General features: G+C 47.6%; 2 protein-coding genes and 3 non-coding genes across 5 annotated transcripts; 1 reads left to right on the top strand and 4 right to left on the bottom strand.

Annotated features, from left to right (window-relative positions):
* Positions 1–594: 594 nt before the first annotated feature.
* wdr55 (WD repeat domain 55) lies at positions 595–3,515 on the bottom strand. The gene is made up of 4 exons (XM_068713089.1): positions 2,946–3,515; positions 2,569–2,675; positions 2,052–2,321; positions 595–1,585 (listed from the first exon to the last, which is right to left on the bottom strand). Exons 1-4 carry the CDS (start codon positions 3,498–3,500, stop codon positions 1,255–1,257), a joined length of 1,263 nt encoding a protein of 420 aa, XP_068569190.1. The 5' UTR covers positions 3,501–3,515; the 3' UTR covers positions 595–1,254.
* Positions 3,516–4,099: 584 nt separating this feature from the next.
* ccdc171 (coiled-coil domain containing 171) lies at positions 4,100–18,381 on the top strand. The gene is made up of 25 exons (XM_068713130.1): positions 4,100–4,125; positions 4,790–5,034; positions 5,321–5,579; positions 7,053–7,182; positions 7,275–7,444; positions 8,519–8,665; positions 8,756–8,848; positions 8,973–9,133; positions 9,252–9,390; positions 9,488–9,554; positions 9,690–9,892; positions 9,981–10,205; positions 10,530–10,697; positions 12,504–12,671; positions 13,576–14,050; positions 14,190–14,315; positions 14,405–14,565; positions 14,698–14,841; positions 15,030–15,209; positions 15,324–15,469; positions 15,720–15,774; positions 15,909–16,040; positions 16,229–16,381; positions 16,614–16,811; positions 16,906–18,381. The coding sequence occupies exons 2-24, from the start codon at positions 4,820–4,822 to the stop codon at positions 16,806–16,808; spliced, it is 3,912 nt and encodes a 1,303-aa protein (XP_068569231.1). The 5' UTR covers positions 4,100–4,125; positions 4,790–4,819; the 3' UTR covers positions 16,809–16,811; positions 16,906–18,381.
* trnag-ucc (transfer RNA glycine (anticodon UCC)) lies at positions 7,715–7,786 on the bottom strand. The gene has a single exon. It is a non-coding gene; the product is annotated as a tRNA-Gly (tRNA).
* On the bottom strand, positions 11,100–11,171 carry trnag-ucc (transfer RNA glycine (anticodon UCC)). The gene has a single exon. It is a non-coding gene; the product is annotated as a tRNA-Gly (tRNA).
* On the bottom strand, positions 12,371–12,442 carry trnag-ucc (transfer RNA glycine (anticodon UCC)). The gene has a single exon. It is a non-coding gene; the product is annotated as a tRNA-Gly (tRNA).
* Positions 18,382–20,785: the final 2,404 nt, after the last annotated feature.

The following is a 20,785-nucleotide window of genomic DNA, read 5'->3' on the forward strand; positions in this document are numbered from 1 at the left end:
GCGCCCTATTCGATTATATATTTAAATAAGTACATTTATTTAAGTACTCTGCTTCTTAAAATTACTTTATCGAAATGTTTCCTTTTAATAATCTTCCAGACAGTCCGAGTTAATTGTATAAATACCTTTCATGGATTCTAACTGTTGTATTTGTATCACTAATACCTGTTAAGAAGTAATGTTTACCATAATAAGGCTAAACTTATAAACTAAATGTAACCCTTAGCAAGTACAGATTGTATGTACTTTTACTACTTACTTCCATTTTACGCTAATTTATACTTCTACTCTGAGACAAATACTGTATTTTTTTACTTCACCACATTAATTTGATTAGATTTTACAGATTTTAATATTTAATGCAAAATATAAATAAACTCATAAATTCTGATAATATAGGTGAGGCTAGCCAGCTATATAAAGCCATTAAAATGATTCTGAAATGGGGGTTTTTTGTACTTAAAAGTATATTTTGATCGAAATACCACTAATACATAGTATACACTACTGCAAAAAATGTGAGCTGATACAAATACACGTTTAAACGCTTGTTCAGGAGTATAAAACTGGTAAAACGTAGAATATCATAGAAAAACAAAGTATTTAATGTAGATGTACATCAGTGACAAGCATTTACTCTTTAAATGTTTCTTCTTTAATAACTATGATGTATTGATAATTAAAGCTAGTTGCACAAATATATACCAAAAAAAAACTTTTTTAATGTAAATACAAATAATTTTTTTTCCACAAATTTACCCAGCAGACAAAAAAAAATGCCAAAAAAAACCAACATCTGGAGCTAGTTATTGGTTGAAAATGTACCCGACTTTTGGTACAAATACTACAAAAAAATGCTATAGTTCTCTGGATTAGAAGAGTTTTCATTTGACACTTTTTGAATGTTTTCCAAACACAAGCAGCTGCACATAAATAAAGAAAAGCAACATTTTGATTCAAATTATGAGTTTATGTTTTGGACACATTTGTTTGTCTTTTTTCTGATGCCCCACCGCTTCATAGCCACGACTTTATTTTAGTGTCATTCCTTCTGATATCTGGTGCATCAACAGTCAGCGAGGATGAAGATCTTCTGGGACATTCGCTCTTCATCACTTCACATATTTATGTTTGCGAGGAGTTAAACGTCATCCCAACATTCCCGTGTTTCTAGTCCACAGTAGAAACCTTATGAGGCACTTAATCCGACAAACAGCCGAGATGTTGACCCACTTATTTGGGTTTAACCGCTTTTTAATCGCTGCCGCTATCGCTGTCTTCCTCCTCTTCCTCTTCCTCCAGGTCTTCCTTCTTCTCCGTCTCCTCTACGAGTCCCGAGAAGAAGTCGTTGTCCCCGTGGGCTTTCTTGGACAGGGACTTCATGCGTCCGTCCTTCTTCTTCCTCTTGCGGTACTCGTTGACGGTGGTGCCGGGCAAACTGGAAATGTCCCAGAACTTGATGAGCTGGTCGTGGGCGCTGCTGGCCAGGAAGCGGGTGTCCCAGGACTTGGCGAGCTCCTCGATGGGTTCGCCGACGTGCTGCCCGATGCAGCCGAGGACCCGGTTGGGAAGGAGGTTGACGGCTCTGATGGAGGACACATTACAACATGTTAGTTACTTGCAATTTAGACCACCGAAAGACCATGAGGGACCATTTTAATGCATCTTAAACCACCAAAAGACCATTATAGACCACTTTAAAGCACCTTAAACCACCAAAAGACCATTATAGACCATTTTAAAGCATCTTAAACCACCGAAAGACCAATATAGACCACTTTAAAGCACCTTAAACCACCAAAAGACCATGAGGGACCATTTTAAAGAATCTTAAACCACCAATAGACCATTATAGACCATTTTAAAGCACCTTAAACCACCAAAAGACCATGAGGGACCATTTTAAAGAATCTTAAACCACCAATAGACCACGATTGACCATTTTAAAGCACCTTAAACCACCAAAAGACCGATATAGACCACTTTAAAGCATTTAGAAACGCCAACGTGGACTCTTAGTAGACCCCCATGGATGAAGTCAGACTACTCACCGGATGTACCCGTCCATGGAGGCGGTGCACACGATGCTGTCGGTGATGGGCGCGATGCACTCCACCGACTCGGCCTTGATGGCGAAGCGGTCGCTGGTGGCCCCGAAGCCGTTCCAGTTGAAGATGTAGATGGTCCCCTCGCTGGAGCCGCAGACCACCTTCTTGCCCCGCTTCATCAGCGCCACCGAGGTCAGGTCGCCGCTCTGGGACTCCGACAGCAGCTCGAACCGCCGCCTCTTGATGTTGAAGACGCCCATGGTGCTGTCGCCGCTGTGGGAGGTTTCAGCAGAACAAATCAGAGTTCAAGATTTCTTCAAACTAACGCCAAAACTACACCGTTCATCACAGCCAGAAGATGAAAAAACGTCCTTGTTGTCTAGATTTCCATCTTTACGACGGTCCTTGAACACGTCACATGTGACAAACGCTTCGGTCCCAAAAAGCAGCCGAAGCTAAGCTTAAGACTGTGATATTTGTGATGAATTGATGATGTTGGTGGTCGTGAGGCGACAGTCACCTGGTAGTGAGGAGGATCCTCTTGGCCTGGTCCACGGCGATGTCACTGATGTAATCCTCGTGCTGTTTCAGGTCCATGATGTCCGTCCCCTTCCTCATATCCCACACCTTCACGGAGACAACAACTAATCAATGACAAGGTACACGTTGGGAGTAAAACCACTGTAGACCGTCTCCTATCAATTAGAAACCAGGCAGGAACATGGAAACATCTGATTGTAATAATGTACACTACTTCTATCTCATCATGTTCATTTACCTTAGGGGTATATTTAACATTTAAACTAAGTTTGGATCTCATGTGTGTTCTTTTACTGGCAGTCATGGGCTTCCATAGCTACCAGTCTGGACCATTAAGACCAGTCAAAGGTTCCGGACCTTCAGGGTTCCCCCGTCGTCTCCGGTCGCCAGGATGTTCTCGTCCACCAGCAGCAGACTGTTGATGGGGGCCCCGTGGGCCCCCCGGATCCTCGTCACCAGCTGTCCCCGCTCCGCGTCCAGCATGTGGACGGCCTTGTCCCTGGAGACGCTGTAGAGCTTCAGCCCGTCCTCGGAGAAGCGCACCTGGCGGCAGGACTTCAAGTGGTGCCCGGAGGACCACAGCTCCCGGTTCTCGCCCTCCGTGCACGAGTACGAGTAGGCGTAGATGTCCCCGTCCACGTCCCCGCACACCAGGATGTCCCGGCTCGGGTGGAGAGCCACCGTGTTGGCGATCGCCTCCAGCCGGATGTCCTCCGGGGTGTCTCGGATCTTCGGCTCGGGCGGCTCGTCCTCGTCTGGATCCCCATCAGGATCCGGGTCCAGGTCCTGGTCTGCAGACTCCGAGTCTGAGGCTTCTGGGTCTCTGGTGGTCTCTGTCGCTTCTGTTTGGTCTGTTTCTGGAGGATCTGGATCTGTGGATTCCGTTTCAACGTGTTCTGCGGGCGCCGCCATGTTGTTTTGCTTTTCTTTCTTCTTCTACGCTGGATTAAATGGTAGCGCCACCAGTGAAAACAGATCACACTGCCCTCTACGGCTCGTTACAGTACTGCACCTCTAATGTCACATTAAAACACAGGCAATTAATACAGTATGACATACTGTACAGCTCTTTGTTTTAAAAACACATATATACAGAACATATTTTTAGAAATATTTTGATTGTGATTATTTTTGTATTCTACTCCAAGACCTCCAAGAACACACGTTTGGGTTATTTATAGTATAACCATTCCGGCTAAAAGCTGTTTTGAAATTCCCAAATATAGTCAATATATTGACCAATAATCTTATATAATTCTATTTCTTTCCCTTATTTACTTTTTTAATTTTTTTAATTTTAATACGTTTGTGTACAAAATAATTTCAGAAATATTTATTTATTTAAGGTTTATTAAATCCATATGTTTATTTTTTTATTAAACTCATAATTACCTCAAATAAATACATAAATAAATGACATGTCGAAATGGGCGGTCACCATTGGCCGGTCATCCAGCCAATCGGGAGTGAATGCGGATATGACGTACGGACGCTAAAGATGGCGTCAGATTCAAACGGTTTCTGGATAAATGTCGCTGTAAGTGTTTCTAAAAGTTCACTACGAACTGTTCTTCAGCTTTTCTTAGTAATGTTGTGAATAAAGTGTGTAGTGTTGACTTTCTCCTACTTAATTATAACTATAATAAATATGTAAATGTAGAATATTAACCGTTAAACGGGTCTTTGTTTGTGTTGTGTGTGCCAGGGAAACAAAACTCCATTCACGAAATGATAGAATTTAAGATTAACTTGTTGACAAACAAACTTATGGACTAGTTATAAACATGCTTATAACGTCCAGTGGATCGTCACGGTCTTCTTTATAATTCGGCTTATAGTAGATCCACCAAAACGTTTAAATGTTTAAACTAGCACGTTCAATGTGTAAACACAGCTGTTTGTTGTTGACAGAAACATTTAATATAACTTAAAATTATGAGGAAATCCGCCATCTTTGGTGTTTTTCACTGATGCCGAATTGTAAAGTAGATCCGGTTGATTTGTAAACCGTCTCACGTCTTGTTCTACATGTGCTGTAACTATTATGGATGTTATGGTGAATGTTGAATAGATAGATTAGTCGCTTTTAGGTCGCTTTTCACGGGTTGAGCGCGTCTATTGGCACCAAAACATGAGCCAAGCAACCGGCCCCAGAGAGTCCAGTGTCTGTCCGTGGTGATGGAGCTGAAACACACCCTCAGGGCTGTTCAAGTCATCCCGGAGGCGGAGCGATGCAGACGGAACCAGCCGAGCGGAGGAGACGACAGGCCGGCGGGAGAAGAGCCGCGGAGAGCGGGCAGAGAGCCGCGGAGAGAGCCGGGGAGAGAGCCGGGGAGAGAGCCGGGGAGAGCGCCGGGGAGAGCGGGCACGACGGAGCGGAGCCTCGGGGGAGCCAGCAGAGAGCCGGGGTTAACTCCTCCAGGAGCTCCGAGGAGGAGATAGAGAAGTACACAGTGACGCTACTAGTACTGCAACTATTACTATAATTATTACTAGTACTATTAATACAATATTTACACACACGTGTCTCTCTCTCTCTGTCTCCCTCTCTGTCTCTGTCTTTCTCTGTCTTTCTCTGTCTCTCTGTCTCCCTGTCTGTCTCTCTCTCTCTGTCTCGCTCTGTCTCTCTCTCCCGCTGTCTCTGTCTCCCTGTCTCTCTCTGTCTCTCTCTGTCTCTGTCTCCCTGTCTGTCTCTCTCTGTCTCGCTGTCTCTCTGTCTGTCTCTCCCCCAGGTTGAAAGACGTCCTCTCCACCATGCAACAGAAGCAGAAGCAGACAGGAAGTAGAGAGGAAGATGAGGAGAGAGAGAAGAAGAGACGAGGGAGGGACAGAAGAGAGGGAGGAGGAGGACGGAGGGGGGAGAGGGAGGGGAGGAGCAGGAGGGCGGCGTCAGAAGGAGGTGAAGGAGGCGACCGGTCGGGGAGGCTGAGGAGGAGAGTCCATCAGCTGGAGAAAGACAGACTGGAGCTGACGAGCAGCCACAACCAGGAGGTGAGAGAATATACAAATACATAGATACATACGTACCTCTAGTTGTAGTACAGTACAGAGTACTCTGTCTACCTCTAGTTGTAGTACAGTACAGAGTACTCTGTGTACCTCTAGTTGTAGTACAGTACAGAGTACTCTGTCTACCTCTAGTTGTAGTACAGTACAGAGTACTCTGTGTACCTCTAGTTGTAGTACAGTACAGAGTACTCTGTCTACCTCTAGTTGTAGTACAGTACAGAGTACTCTGTCTACCTCTAGTTGTAGTACAGTACAGAGTACTCTGTGTACCTCTAGTTGTAGTACAGTACAGAGTACTCTGTGTACCTCTAGTTGTAGTACAGTACAGAGTACTCTGTGTACCTCTAGTTGTAATACAGTACAGAGTACTCTGTGTACCTCTAGTTGTAATACAGTACAGAGTACTCTGTCTACCTCTAGTTGTAGTACAGTACAGAGTACTCTGTGTACCTCTAGTTGTAGTACAGTACAGAGTACTCTGTGTACCTCTAGTTGTAGTACAGTACAGAGTACTCTGTGTACCTCTAGTTGTAATACAGTACAGAGTACTCTGTCTACCTCTAGTTGTAGTACAGTACAGAGTACTCTGTGTACCTCTAGTTGTAGTACAGTACAGAGTACTCTGTGTACCTCTAGTTGTAGTACAGTACAGAGTACTCTGTGTACCTCTAGTTGTAGTACAGTACAGAGTACTCTGTGTACCTCTAGTTGTAGTACAGTACAGAGTACTCTGTGTACCTCTAGTTGTAGTACAGTACAGAGTACTCTGTGTACCTCTAGTTGTAGTACAGTACAGAGTACTCTGTGTACCTCTAGTTGTAGTACAGTACAGAGTACTCTGTCTACCTCTAGTTGTAGTACAGTACAGAGTACTCTGTGTACCTCTAGTTGTAGTACAGTACAGAGTACTCTGTCTACCTCTAGTTGTAGTACAGTACAGAGTACTCTGTGTACCTCTAGTTGTAGTACAGTACAGAGTACTCTGTCTACCTCTAGTTGTAGTACAGTACAGAGTACTCTGTGTACCTCTAGTTGTAGTACAGTACAGAGTACTCTGTCTACCTCTAGTTGTAGTACAGTACAGAGTACTCTGTGTACCTCTAGTTGTAGTACAGTACAGAGTACTCTGTCTACCTCTAGTTGTAGTACAGTACAGAGTACTCTGTGTACCTCTAGTTGTAGTACAGTACAGAGTACTCTGTCTACCTCTAGTTGTAGTACAGTACAGAGTACTCTGTGTACCTCTAGTTGTAGTACAGTACAGAGTACTCTGTCTACCTCTAGTTGTAGTACAGTACAGAGTACTCTGTGTACCTCTAGTTGTAGTACAGTACAGAGTACTCTGTCTACCTCTAGTTGTAGTACAGTACAGAGTACTCTGTGTACCTCTAGTTGTAGTACAGTACAGAGTACTCTGTCTACCTCTAGTTGTAGTACAGTACCTGTCTCTCTCAGGTGACCCGGCTCCAGACCCAGCTGACCCGTCTCCGGTCCTCGGTGGAGCGAGGAGAAGCTCAGCGGGTGGAGCTTCAGTACCAGCTGACCCTGAGCCAGAGAGACTCCACCCGGGCCTCCGAGCTCACAGGTACGTAGAATCAAACGCACCCTCTGAGACCAGAGAGAGACAGATGCAGCAGTAAGGTGTGTGTGTGTGTGTGTGTGTGTGTGTGTGTTCAGAGCGAGCAGCAGAGCTCCAGCAGGACGTCCAGGAGCTGCAGAAAGCTCTGGACATCACCCGGCAGGCCCGGGACGAGGACCAGCATGCATTGCAGCAGGAAGTGGAGGAGCGTGACGGACTGATTCACAGCCTCAGCTCAGAAAACCAGCGACTGCACCGACTGCTGCAGGTCACTCACACACACACACACACACACACTCACACTCAAACACTCACTCACACACACACACACACACACACACACACACACACACACACACACTCAAACACTCACTCACACACACACACACACACACACACACACACACACACACTCAAACACTCACTCACTCACTCACACACACACACACACACACACACACACACACAACACAGGGACAGTGGAGTGTCGTTTGAAGTCTGTAATTAAAGTTCAAACATGAGCTGAGAGTAAAACATCTGCGTTGGCCGGGAATCGAACCCGGGTCAACTGCTTGGAAGGCAGCTATGCTCACCACTATACCACCAACGCACACATGAGAACATCTGGATCTCTGTCTCTCTCTGTCTCCGTCTCTCTCTCTGTCTCTCTCTCTTTGTCTCTCTCTCTCTGTCTCTCTCTGTCTCCGTCTCTCTCTCTGTCTCTCTCTCTTTGTCTCTCTCTGTCTCCGTCTCTCTCTCTGTCTCTCTCTCTTTGTCTGTCTCTCTCTGTCTCCGTCTCTCTCTCTGTCTCTCTCTCTTTGTCTGTCTCTCTCTGTCTCCGTCTCTCTCTCTGTCTCTCTCTCTTTGTCTCTCTCTGTCTCCGTCTCTCTCTCTGTCTCTCTCTCTTTGTCTCTCTCTGTCTCTCTCTCTTTGTCTCTCTCTCTCTGTCTCTCTCTCTTTGTCTCTCTCTGTGTCCGTCTCTCTCTCTGTCTCTCTCTCTCTGTCTCCGTCTCTCTCTCTGTCTCTCTCTCTTTGTCTCTCTCTGTCTCCGTCTCTCTCTCTGTCTCTCTCTCTTTGTCTGTCTCTCTCTGTCTCCGTCTCTCTCTCTGTCTCTCTCTCTTTGTCTCTCTCTGTCTCCGTCTCTCTCTCTGTCTCTCTCTCTTTGTCTCTCTCTGTCTCTCTCTCTTTGTCTCTCTCTGTGTCCGTCTCTCTCTCTGTCTCTCTCTCTCTGTCTCCGTCTCTCTCTCTGTCTCTTTCTCCGTCTCTCTGTCTGTCTCTCTGTCTGCTTCTAAACTCAGTGAAGTGAATAAAGTTGAATTGTAGGCGTCTGTTTGTCCTCCAGGACCAAGAGGAGGCTCTGGAGGAGTCACAGAGGAGGATGGTGGAGGTGCAGAAGGAGAGAGACGAGGAGGCCGAAGCCAACAGACGACGAGCAGGAGAACTGAAGTACCTGGTGGAGAGAGAGGAGAGGAGCAGGAGAGAGAAGGAGGTAAAGAGAGGAGAGGAGAGAGAAGGAGGTAAAGAGAGGAGAGGAGAGAGGAGGAGGTGAATAAATCCAGCTGTGTGTTTCTGTCTCCAGGTGTGTGATCAGAGGGTGAGGTCTCTGGAGGCGAGTGTGGAGGCGGAGCGAGCAGCTCACCTGGAGTCTAAGTTCAACTCTGAGATCGTTCAGGTAACACACACACACACACACACACACACACACACACACACACACACAGAGACATACACACATACACACACACACAGCCAGTCATTACCTCGCTCTGTGTGTCATGTGACATGTGACCTGGCAGCTAAGGGGGCGGGACCTGGAGGCGGCGCTGGAGGCGCAGCGGTCCGTCCAGCAGGAGGCGCAGCGCGGCCTGGAGCTCCTCAGGGCTCAGCTGAGGGAGGAGGAGAGGAAGCTGGGTCTGGAGAGAGAGAGGAGAGGAGACACGGAGAGGGAGAAGGAGAGGTGAGCCGCCTCTTTACCTAGGAAACAACAAACTCTGTGAGAGGAAAGAATCATCAGTGTGTGTGTGTGTGTGTGTGTGTGTGTGTGTGTGTGTGTGTGTGTGTGTGTGTGTGCGCAGGCTGCAGAAGGAGTACGATCAGTGTCAGTCCGACCTGAGCGTTGCCTTGCAGACGGAGAGGAAGACGACCTCTGACCTCACAGAGACGCTGGAGGAGGAGAAGAGACAACACGCCGACACACACACACAGCTGGAGCAGGTACACACACACACACACACACACACACACACACACACACACTCTCAGTGGGAGTGTGTCTTTAATTTTTTTGTGAAATTTCTTCTTCTGTGTTCAGAGACGGAGAGATGCAGAGGAATGTTTGAAACACCTGAGAGACACACTGCAACTACACAACACCACAGGTACACACACACACACACACACACACACACACACACACACACACACACACACACACACACACACCTGTAGCCATCTCAGGAGGTAACTTGTGTGTGTGTGTGTGTGTGTGTGTGTGTGTGTGTGTGTGTGCGCAGGCACTAGTCCTCCTGCAAAGGATGATGGGACACGTAGTCCCTCTGCTGTGCTGCAGCTGCTGAAGACGACTCTGCAGACCGAGCGGCTCAGACTGGAGACCAGGGACCAACAGGTCCAGGATCTGCTGCTGGCAGCAGAGCGGCTGCACGAGGAGAACCGGAGTCTACGACGGCTGACCTCAGATCAGAGCCGACAGGTGGAGGTAGACGTCTGATCCCAGAGGAGGAGGAGGAGGAGGAGGAGGAGGAGGAGGGTTTTCATGAGTCTCTTTGTCTGTCTGTCCTCTCCAGGAGTCTCAGCAGGCCTCCCTCACTCTGGAGGAGGAAGTGACACTCCTCCGCCACGAGACATCTGATTGGTCCACGCTGAGCAGAGGTCTGCAGGCCGAGCTGGAGAGAGAGAAGGAGGAGAGGGGGAGAGAGAGGGAGGAGAGGGAGAGAGAGAGGGAGAGAGAGAAGGAGGAGAGGAGGTCAGAGGTCCAGAAGATATCTGACCACTACCAGAAAGAGTCAAAGGTGAAGATATACACTTATTAAACACTCTCTCTCTCTCTCTGTCTCTGTCTCTGTCTCTGTCTCTCTGTCTCTCTGTCTCTCTCTGTCTCTCTGTCCCTCTTGTCCTCTCAGTGTGTTGTTGTACTCAGATCAGTGTAACATCATTATGTCGTTGGAACATTTAATTAAACTGTGTGATGCTGAGAAAACCTATTAAACGACCTCTCACTGTGTGTGTGTGTGTGTGTGTGTGTGTGTGTGTGTGTGTGTCTTTCTCTGTGTGTGTGTGTGTGTGTGTGTGTGTGTCTTCCTCTGTGTGTGTGTGTGTGTGTGTGTGTGTCTCAGGCCCGGCTGTCCTTCCTCTACCTCGTCTACCAGCGCCTCCTGGCCGGCTGCGTCCTCCTAGATCAGCCCCAGAGCATCCTGGGAGATTTCACGTGGAAGGAGCTGTGCGAGGTCATCACGGAGCAGGTGGACCAGCTGACCTCTGACCTCCGCAGGGCCGACGACAAGGTGAGACACGGAGACATCGTCCAGGTATGAGGTACAGGAGGAGGGGACGTTAAAAGAAGTCAAGGCTTCAAAACGTCGTTTCACAAACGACAGCAGTGACGTCACGACGACTACGTCCACTCCTCGCAGACTGACTGTCCTCATGATGTCATCAGTGAGTCTCGCAGACTGACTGTCCTCATGATGTCATCAGTGAGTCTCGCAGACTGACTGTCCTCATGATGTCATCAGTGAGTGTCAGACTGACTGTCCTCATGATGTCATCAGTGAGTCTCGCAGACTGACTGTCCTCATGATGTCATCAGTGAGTGTCAGACTGACTGTCCTCATGATGTCATCAGTGAGTCTCAGACTGAAGGAGTCTGTGATTAAAGTTCAAACATGAGCTGAGAGTAAAACATCTGCGTTGGCCGGGAATCGAACCCGGGTCAACTGCTTGGAAGGCAGCTATGCTCACCACTATACCACCAACGCACACATGAGAACATCTGGATCACTGTGAGTCCTTTACTCCCCTCCCTCCCTCCCTCCCTCTCTCTCTCTCTCTCTCTCTCTCTCTCTCTCTCTCTCTCTCTCTCTCTCTCTCTCTCTCTCTCTCTCTCTCTCTGTCTGTTTCTCTCTCTCTCCCCTCTCTTTCTCCCCCTCTCTCCGTCCCTCTCTCTGTCTCTGTCTGTTTCTCCCTCTCTCTCTCTCTCCCCTCTCTTTCTCCCCATCTGTCTCTCTCCTCTCTTTCTCCCCCTCCCTCTCTCTCTCCCCTCTCTTTCTCCCCCTCTCTCTCTGTCTCGCTCTCCCCTCTCTTTCTCCCTCTCTTTCTCCCCCTCCCTCTCTCTCTGTCTCTCTCTCCCCTCTCTTTCTCCCCCTCTCTCTCTCTGTCTCTTTCTCCCCCTGTCTCTCTCTGTCTCTCTCTCTCTGTCTCTCTCTCCCCTCTCTTTCTCCCCCTCCCTCTCTCTCTCTCTCTCTCTCTCTGTCTCTCTCTCCCCTCTCTTTCTCCCCCTCTCTCTCTCTGTCTCTCTCTCCCCTCTCTCTCTCCCCTCTCTCTCTCTCTCTCTCTCTCTCTCTCTCTCTCTCTCTCTCTCTGTCTCTCTCTCCCCTCTCTCTCTCTGTCTCTCTCCCCTCTCTTTCTCCCCCTCCCTGTCTCTCTCTGTTCCGTCCACACTAACGTTTCAGTCTCCTTTTCTAAATGATTCCAGACTCACACTCCTGGACATCACTCTTCAGTACTCTGAGTGTGATGGTGTTGATGTAAACAGGAAGTAGATCAGTTGCTCAGTTAAAACAATACGACAGAGTAATAAAGTCTTTAATAATGAACGTGTTTGATACCTCAGATCTTCCTCTATAAACTCAAACAGACACATTTGGTGTCACATTCATTTTAAAATGAACACTTATGAACACTTTCTGATTATGGGTCAGAAAAGGAAAGTCCTCCGTTCTCAGTCCGTCCTCCTCAAAGCCGTGACAACAGTTGTTGAATTAACCTGGTAGTCGATCTCTCATCAAGACAGTTGTTGTTTGTGATTTTCGGGAAAGGGTCACGTGACAGGGGCGTGGCCAACCGGGGAAGGACACGTCGTGACCGCTAACAACTAATCAAGCAGTGAGCGCGGGCGTTTACGTCATCGTTGTGCTCGGTGTAGTGTGAACGCTCAGAGGAAACTTAGTAAAACAACTGCGTTGGCCGGGAATCGAACCCGGGTCAACTGCTTGGAAGGCAGCTATGCTCACCACTATACCACCAACGCTCATGTGAGAACATCTGGATCTCTGTGAATTCTTTACTCCCCTCCCCCCCTCTCTCTGTAGATCGCCCAGCTACAGAGTGTGTGTGACAAGAAGAGTGTGTGTGTGCGTGAGCTGCAGCGCAGTCATGAGTGTGTGTTGTCTCGCGTGGAGGAGAGCGTGAGGAGGAGGGAGGAGGCGTGGAGCAGCCGACACACACACACTGTGAGCCAGCTGCAGGAGGAGCTGCAGGTAACACACACACACACACACACACACACACACACACACACACACACACTCGTCTCTCAGGTGTTTCCTTTCTTTGTAAATCTGATCTGCAGTCAGTCTTCTGCTTTAGTGCTGAGTCAGCAGTGAAGATGAAGATGAAGATGAAGGAGGAAGACTCCGGTCCCTTTGGTCCTCTTCCTCATGAAGGGATGAAAGAAAAGAGGAAACATTCGTTCAAGAGTTGAACAAGTTTAACAAGTTAAATACAGCAACAATATTAGATATTACATTAGATCTCCTCCTCCTTCTCCTCCTTCTCCTTCTTCTCCTCCTTCTTCTCCTTCTTCTTCTTCTCCTCCTTCTCCTTCTTCTCCTTCTCCTCCTTCTCCTGCTTCTTCTTCTTCTTCTTGTTCTTCTTCTCCTCCTTCTTCTTCTTCTCCTCCTTCTCCTCCTTCTTTTCCTTCTTCTTCTTCTCCTCCTTCTCCTTCTTCTCCTTCTCCTCCTTCTCCTGCTTCTTCTTGTTCTTCTTCTCCTTCTTCTTCTTCTCCTCCTTCTTCTCCTTCTTCTTCTTCTCCTCCTTCTCCTTCTTCTCCTCCTTCTTCTCCTTCTTCTTCTTCTCCTTCTTCTCCTTCTCCTTCTTCTCCTCCTTCTTCTCCTCCTTGTTCTTCTCCTTCTCCTCCTTCTCCTCCTTGTTCTTTTTCTTCTCCTTCTTCTCCTCCTTGTTCTTCTCCTTCTCCTTCTTCTCCTCCTTGTTCTTTTTCTTCTCCTTCTTCTCCTCCTTGTTGTTCTTCTCCTCCTTCTTCTTCTCCTTCTCCTCCTTCTCCTTCTTTAAATCTTCGTTAAATCTTCGGAATTTTAAACAACCAGTGGCTCCTCCCACTTCACCAGACACACCATCATCTAAATTGGTTCTCTTTTCCCTCAGCTGTGTCGCTCTGGGTGCGACTCCCTCCGAGACCGCGCCTCCTCCCTGGAGCTCCGCTGCTCCTCCCTGACCTCCTCCCTCTCGGCGTGCCGCGGCGAGTCGTCCTCCCTCCTGTCGGCGTGCGCCCTGCTGGCCGGCGCCCTGACTCACGCCCGCCGCCGCCTCCGGGCGCTCTGCGAGCAGAAGGCGCTGCTGCGCCGGCGGCTGGCGGAGAGGGAGGAGCTGGAGGAGGAGGTGAGGAGGCTGGCCGGAGCTCTGGGAGGAGAGGAAGATGACGATGATGATGAAGATGAGGAGGAGAGGAAGAAGAGGAGGAAGACGACGGTGGCGGTGAGGCGGTGGAGGAGGAGCGTGTGCGCGGTGCTGGCCGTGAGGAGGTGGAGCGCTCTGACCCAACAGACGACGGTGTTGTTTAGACTGGAGACGGGGGAGGGGGTCTGTGGAGGAGGCGCCACGGACACAGAGGAGGGTCAAGGTGGGCGGAGCTCAGCTGGGCGGGCAACTTCTTCTCCTCCTTCTCCTTCTTCTTCTTCTCCTTCTTCTTTCATAGCAGTTTTGTTTGTTATTCTCGATTCATCGCAAAAAAACGACAACTGTTTAAATTTGTGTTTCAGATAAAGATGATGAAGACGATGATGAAGGTGGTAAAGGGGCGTGTGCTCACTGGCTCCGCTCTAAAGCTCTCTCCTCCGTCGTTCTGTCCTCCATGGCCGACCTGCAGGGGGCGCTAGCACACACAGGTAACACACACACACTGATAACACACATATTATATATTCATGAATGCATGTGCTTGTACAGATGTTCTGTCTCCTACTGACTCCTCTAGGCTCCGCCCCTCCAGACGTGACGTCGGCGGCTCGCTCCGCTTTGTCCCGCCTCCTGGATCGCCTTCTCGACCAATCGGACGCGCCGTCTGATGAGGACACACTGAGTGGCCGCCTGAGGCTCGGACTGAGCAGACGGACGCCTCCACGGCCAAACATGAAGGTCTCTCACACACACACACACACACACACACACACACTCTCACACACACACACACACACACACACACACACACACACGCAGTGGACTTTAATGTTTCGGTCAGTGTGTTGATCCTCTCTGACCTCCCATCAGACCCTGGTTTCCACCCTCCAGCAGCACTTCCTGCTCTTCAGCCAACGGCTGCACTCGGCCGAGGTGGAGAGGCGGAGCCTGAGGCTGGAGGTGGCCAATCTGAAGAGAGGACTGCGGAAGGAGAGAGAGGACACCTGCAGGACGGTGAGGCTCCACACACACACACACACACACACACACACACACACACACACACACACACACACACACACACACACACACACACACACACACACCTGTACTGTCTGATGAACACACACTCCTGACTCTGTGTGTGTGTGTGTGTGTGTGTGTGTGTGTGTGTGTGTGTGTGTGTGTGTGTGTGTGTGCAGGTCCCAGTGCAGCGGTTCCAGAGTGTGTGTGTGGAGGTCCGTCAGGCGCTGAGCAGGGAACAGGAAGCCCAGGCGCTCATTCAGGAACAGAGCGAGCAGCTTCACACTCTGCAGCTCAAAGTCAACACACACACCGAGCAGCAGGCCGACACACAGCGCACACTGAGCCACACCTCACAGGTTTAAAATGCTTTCTTACAGTCTACATGTACCTGTTGCAGGTGAATCAACCTCTCTGGCCTCTTGTTGCAGTATAACCCCAGGTAATATGCTAACTAACGCCTCTCTCTCTAGTCTCTGTCGGAGGCTCGCCAGGAGGTGAGTCGGAAGGAGCGCTCGCTGAGGATTCTGGGTAAGCACCTGTCGGGGGTTCAGAGGGAGAGGAGGCAGCTGGAGGAGAGACTGCGGCGAGTCGAGGACGAGCTGAGAGACACCGCCAGGTAACGCTCACTCCTGCCGCGGCTCACTCCTGTCGCAGCTCACTCCTGTCGCGCCTCACTCCTGTCGCAGCTCACTCCTGTCGCGCCTCACTCCTGCCGCGCCTCACTCCTGTCGCAGCTCACTCCTGTCGCGCCTCACTCCTGTCGCAGCTCACTCCTGTCGCGCCTCACTCCTGTCGCAGCTCACTCCTATTGTCGTGTTCTAATGCCGTATGTTCTTTATTGTATTATATTTCTCTTTCTTTAATAGACGTAAAGATTATCTGATCTGCAACATGAAGGCTGCAGAGACGAGTTACAACGAGGTGAAGACACATGATGTATAAATGTGTGTGTGTGTGTGTGTGTGTGTGTGTGTAGATATATACAGATATGTATGTAAAGAACAATACAGAACACACACATTTCCACATCTGGTGACATGCTTTGTGGTCTTCAGGTCAGAGAGAGTCTCGTCCAATCACGTCGCTCGCCGTCAGCTCCGCCCCGCCCCCTGCCGTTACCCAGGGAACACCTGGAGCTGAGTGGAGCAGAGAGCATCATGGGAGCTCCTGAGGTGGCAGCGTGCCAGGTTTATAAACCAACATCTTGCTGTCCATCCTGCTGATTGTCATCCGTTGATTCATCCATTGATTCATTCATTGATTCATTCATTGGTTCATTCATTGGTTCATCCATTAATTCATTCATTGATTCATCCATTGATTCATTCATTGCTTCATTCATCCACTCACAGCTCCTCCCTCCTCCTCTCTGCAGAGCCTCCTCTCCTCCGTCTCTCAGCTCTGTCTCACCTGCAGCTCCAGGATTGATTGGCTGGAGCAGGAAGTCTCCGCCTACCGAGGTCATGTGACCGCGCTGCGCGGCGAGCTGCAGGACGCCTGTCTCCGTGACAACCTCGCCTACGTCCCTGTGAGACTTATTTTATTTTATTTTATTTTTTACATTTTTTTTATTTAATATAATTTTATTTGATTGATTTTGTTATTGTTTGTTTTCCTTCCTATGTAGCAAATTTTACGATTTATTTGTCGTACAAAGACGAATAAAAAGCCTTGTAACTTGTAATATTATAACATTCTAATAATTATAATAATAATAATAAATGAACAAACCAATCATTTTCACTTTGTCCGTGTTTCAGGTGGCTGAGTTTCCTGAAACATCTCCAGTCGCTGACGTTGAAGCCCCTCAACCTGTTCCCGTCTCTGATTTGTCGAAGGAGCCGCCAGTCAGTTTAAACCCCGCCCCCTCTCAGTTAAACCCCGCCCCCCAGCCGGCCCTCTCCAAACCCTTTAAGAGGAAAGCCGTGAGGAAGAGCAGAGGAGGAAGAAGATAGATGGTGTGTGTGTGTGTGTGTGTGTGTCTGTGTATATATATAATATTCCTCTTGTTCTCATAAACTTTGACCACACGTGTTTTGATTATTATTATAGTTATTGAGGAGAAACAGAGCGTTACATCACCGATCAATGAGGAGGAACAGAGCGTTACATCACCGATCAATGAGGAGGAACGGAGCGTTACATCACCGATCAATGAGGAGAAAAGGAGCGTTACATCACCGATCAATGAGGAGGAACGGAGCGTTACATCACCGATCAATGAGGAGGAACGGAGCGTTACATCACCGATCAATGAGGAGGAACGGAGCGTTACATCACCGATCAATGAGGAGGAACGGAGCGTTACATCACCGATCAATGAGGAGGAACGGAGCGTTACATCACTGATCAATGAGGAGGAACGGAGCGTTACATCACTGATCAATGAGGAGAAAAGGAGCGTTACATCACTGATCAATGAGGAGGAACGGAGCGTTACATCACTGATCAATGAGGAGGAACGGAGCGTTACATCACTGATCAATGAGGAGAAAAGGAGCGTTACATCACTGATCAATGAGGAGGAACGGAGCGTTACATCACTGATCAATGAGGAGAAAAGGAGCGTTACATCACTGATCAATGAGGAGGAACGGAGCGTTACATCACTGATCAATGAGGAGAAAAGGAGCGTTACATCACTGATCAATGAGGAGGAACGGAGCGTTACATCACTGATCAATGAGGAGGAACGGAGCGTTACATCACTGATCAATGAGGAGGAACGGAGCGTTACATCACTGATCAATGAGGAGAAAAGGAGCGTTACATCACTGATCAATGAGGAGGAACGGAGCGTTACATCACTGATCAATGAGGAGGAACGGAGCGTTACATCACTGATCAATGAGGAGAAAAGGAGCGTTACATCACTGATCAATGAGGAGGAACGGAGCGTTACATCACTGATCAATGAGGAGAAAAGGAGCGTTACATCACTGATGAACAGCGTCACAGTGAGTGAGGATCCACTGCTGCTCCTGATGAACTCAAAGTGTTTCATGAGAAAAAAGTTTCCAACCAGAAGAAGAAACACGACAAACATTTTATTTTACTGCTGAATCGGCACCACGACTCTGTGAGTGTGTGTGTGTGTGTCCTCAGGCTGTGTGTGTGTGTGTGTGTGTGTGTGTGTGTGTGTGTGTGTGTGTCTTTCTGCCTCTGTGTGGATTTCTATGAATGTGTCAACGGGAAGAAAAAAAAAGCGTCCTTACGCTCACACACCCTCAGGCTCTGTGTGTGTGTGTGTGTGTGTGTGTGTGTGAGAGACGTCTTTTACAAAGCGACTTAATCTGCTGTCACACACACACACACACACACACACACACACACACACACACACACACACACACACACTTTGAGTTGTGCTGATTCAGCTGAACAGGATCCTCTTCTCTGGAGATGTTTGTCGTTTTCTTCACTTCACACTTTTTAAACTCGTCACAATAAAAGAAACTCAAGTTTTTTTTACTTGAACCTAAAACTTTTTAGTGTCACTATTTTACCCAGCAACAGCAATTTCTACATTACGACATTGTGTATATATATATATATATATATATATATATATATATGTATATACGTACATATATGTATATACACATAAATGTACGTATGTATATTTATGTATGTAGAAAAGTTTGTCGATGCCAACAGCTCGAAGGTTATATGTGTATATATTTATATATATATATGTATATATATACATATATATATACATATGTATGTAATTATGTATATTTATTTATGTCTATATATACACATATATATGTGTGTGTGTGTATATACATATATGTGTTTATATATGTTTACATATACATATATACATAAGTATATGTAAATATATATAAACACATATATGTGTCTGTGTGTATATATATATATATATATATATATATGTGTGTTTATATATATATATATACAAACACATATATACATGTATACATATATCATCAGATATGTTTTTCTTTGATGTTCACATTATTATTTTAAATTATCTTTTGCAACAAAACAACAACAAAGACTGAAGACGTTCATGGTTTCATTCATGAGTAGAAATGAAATAAATCAGTTTCTTCATTCTGACGATGGTTCTTTTGGATCCTGGAGTTTTAATAAAGGAACGAGTGCGTGGACAGTGTGTGGACAGTGCGTGGACAGTGTATGGACAGTGTGTGGACAGTAAGTGGACAGTGCGTGGACAGTAAGTGGACAGTAAGTGGACAGTGCGTGGACAGTGTGTGGACAGTAAGTGGACAGTGTGTGGACAGTGCGTTGACAGCAAGTGGACAGTGCGTGGACAGTGCGTGGACAGTGCGTGGACAGTAAGTGGACAGTAAGTGGACAGTGCGTGGACAGTGCGTGGACAGTAAGTGGACAGTGCGTGGACAGTAAGTGGACAGTGTGTGGACAGTGCGTGGACAGTGCGGGGACAGTGCGGGGACAGTGTGTGGACAGTGCGTGGACAGTGCGTGGACAGTAAGTGGACAGTGTGTGGACAGTGCGTGGACAGTAAGTGGACAGTGCGGGGACAGTAAGTGGACAGTGCGGGGACAGTGCGTGGACAGTAAGTGGACAGTGTGTGGACAGTGCGTGGACAGTGCGTGGACAGTGCGGGGACAGTGCGTGGACAGTGTGCGGACAGTGCGTGGACAGTGCGGGGACAGTGTGTGGACAGTGCGTGGACAGTAAGTGGACAGTAAGTGGACAGTGCGTGGACAGTAAGTGGACAGTGCGTGGACAGTGCGGGGACAGTGCGTGGACAGTGCGTGGACAGTGCAGGGACAGTGCGTGGACAGTGCGGGGACAGTGCGTGGACAGTGCGGGGACAGTGCGGGGACAGTGCGGGGACAGTGCGTGGACTGAGTGGCGGTGACAGTGGGAGCCACTGAAGCTCTGTTGACTCTCCTGTCACTCTTTTCAATGGAGCGGGCTAGCTTAGCTTAGCATCGCTGACAGGACGGTGACGGCCGCATTGAACCGTTTGGAGGTCCGGCGCCGCGGTCGGAGCTCATCCGCAGATTAACTCTTAATTCCCGATGATCTCGTTGAGGTTTAAATATCCGGCAGCAAGCGACAAATGTGAAGTGATGAGGAAGAAATAAAATAATCCCGAAACAAAGAGGAGCTCCGAGAAGGAGAGACCCGACGAGACGCTCACTGAGGCCGAGCTTAAAACCACGCTCACATGAGAGCGCTCATTTATTTACCACATGTACATGTACATATACATGTACAATACATGTACATGTACATGTATATGTACATGTACAATATATATATATATATATATATATATATATATATATATTGTACATGTACATATGTGTTATTCTATTACTTCTCATTTAAATATTGTTCTTTTTACTGCACTACACCTCAGAGGTACATATTGTACTTTTACATCTGAGTGTGATATGAGTACTTGTACTGCAGTAAAGGAGCTGAATACTTGGTAAAGTGGAAGAGTCTCATCTCGTCTTTTGGATTCAAACATTTGACTAAAACGTGAAATAAACACGTCGACACATCTCTTTAACCCTTCAATCATAACGGGATTATAGATGTGAAAGTCGTCTCATTGAATATCAGAGCTGTGGACACACAGGGTGAAGATGAGGAAGAGCAAGAGGAAGAGGAAGAGGAGCAGAGAAAACCTTGTTTTCCAAGTTGAAGCTCATTAGAAAAACAATTTAAAAGAATAAAACAAAAGTACAAAAAGAATTTGTTAAAAAAAACCAAAAACTATCAGCGTCCTGTTTTTATTTGTTGATGAATATTCAGAAACTTTTCACGAGAGCGAGTCCTGTCCTAGTTGTACCTGCGACAACACACACATATACACACACACACACACACACACACACACACACACACACACACACACACACACACAGACTCACACACACACACACACACACACAGACACACA

Source organism: Cebidichthys violaceus, unplaced genomic scaffold, assembly GCF_023349555.1.
Source record: "Cebidichthys violaceus isolate CVI_PGR_0920_01 unplaced genomic scaffold, fCebVio1.0.p SCAF_19, whole genome shotgun sequence".
Taxonomy (NCBI): Eukaryota; Metazoa; Chordata; class Actinopteri; order Perciformes; family Stichaeidae; genus Cebidichthys; species Cebidichthys violaceus.

Coding starts and splice junctions, on each gene's coding strand:
- wdr55 (XM_068713089.1), bottom strand. CDS start 3,500: ATGGCGGCGCCCGCAGAACACGTTGAAACGGAATCCACAGATCCAGAT. Junction 2,676..2,945: donor ACGACGGGGGAACCCTGAAG/GTCCGGAACCTT, acceptor GTCTCCGTGAAG/GTGTGGGATATGAGGAAGGG. Junction 2,322..2,568: donor AGGATCCTCCTCACTACCAG/GTGACTGTCGCC, acceptor AACCTCCCACAG/CGGCGACAGCACCATGGGCG.
- ccdc171 (XM_068713130.1), top strand. CDS start 4,820: ATGCAGACGGAACCAGCCGAGCGGAGGAGACGACAGGCCGGCGGGAGA. Junction 7,445..8,518: donor GACTGCACCGACTGCTGCAG/GTCACTCACACA, acceptor TTTGTCCTCCAG/GACCAAGAGGAGGCTCTGGA. Junction 9,555..9,689: donor GCAACTACACAACACCACAG/GTACACACACAC, acceptor GTGTGTGCGCAG/GCACTAGTCCTCCTGCAAAG.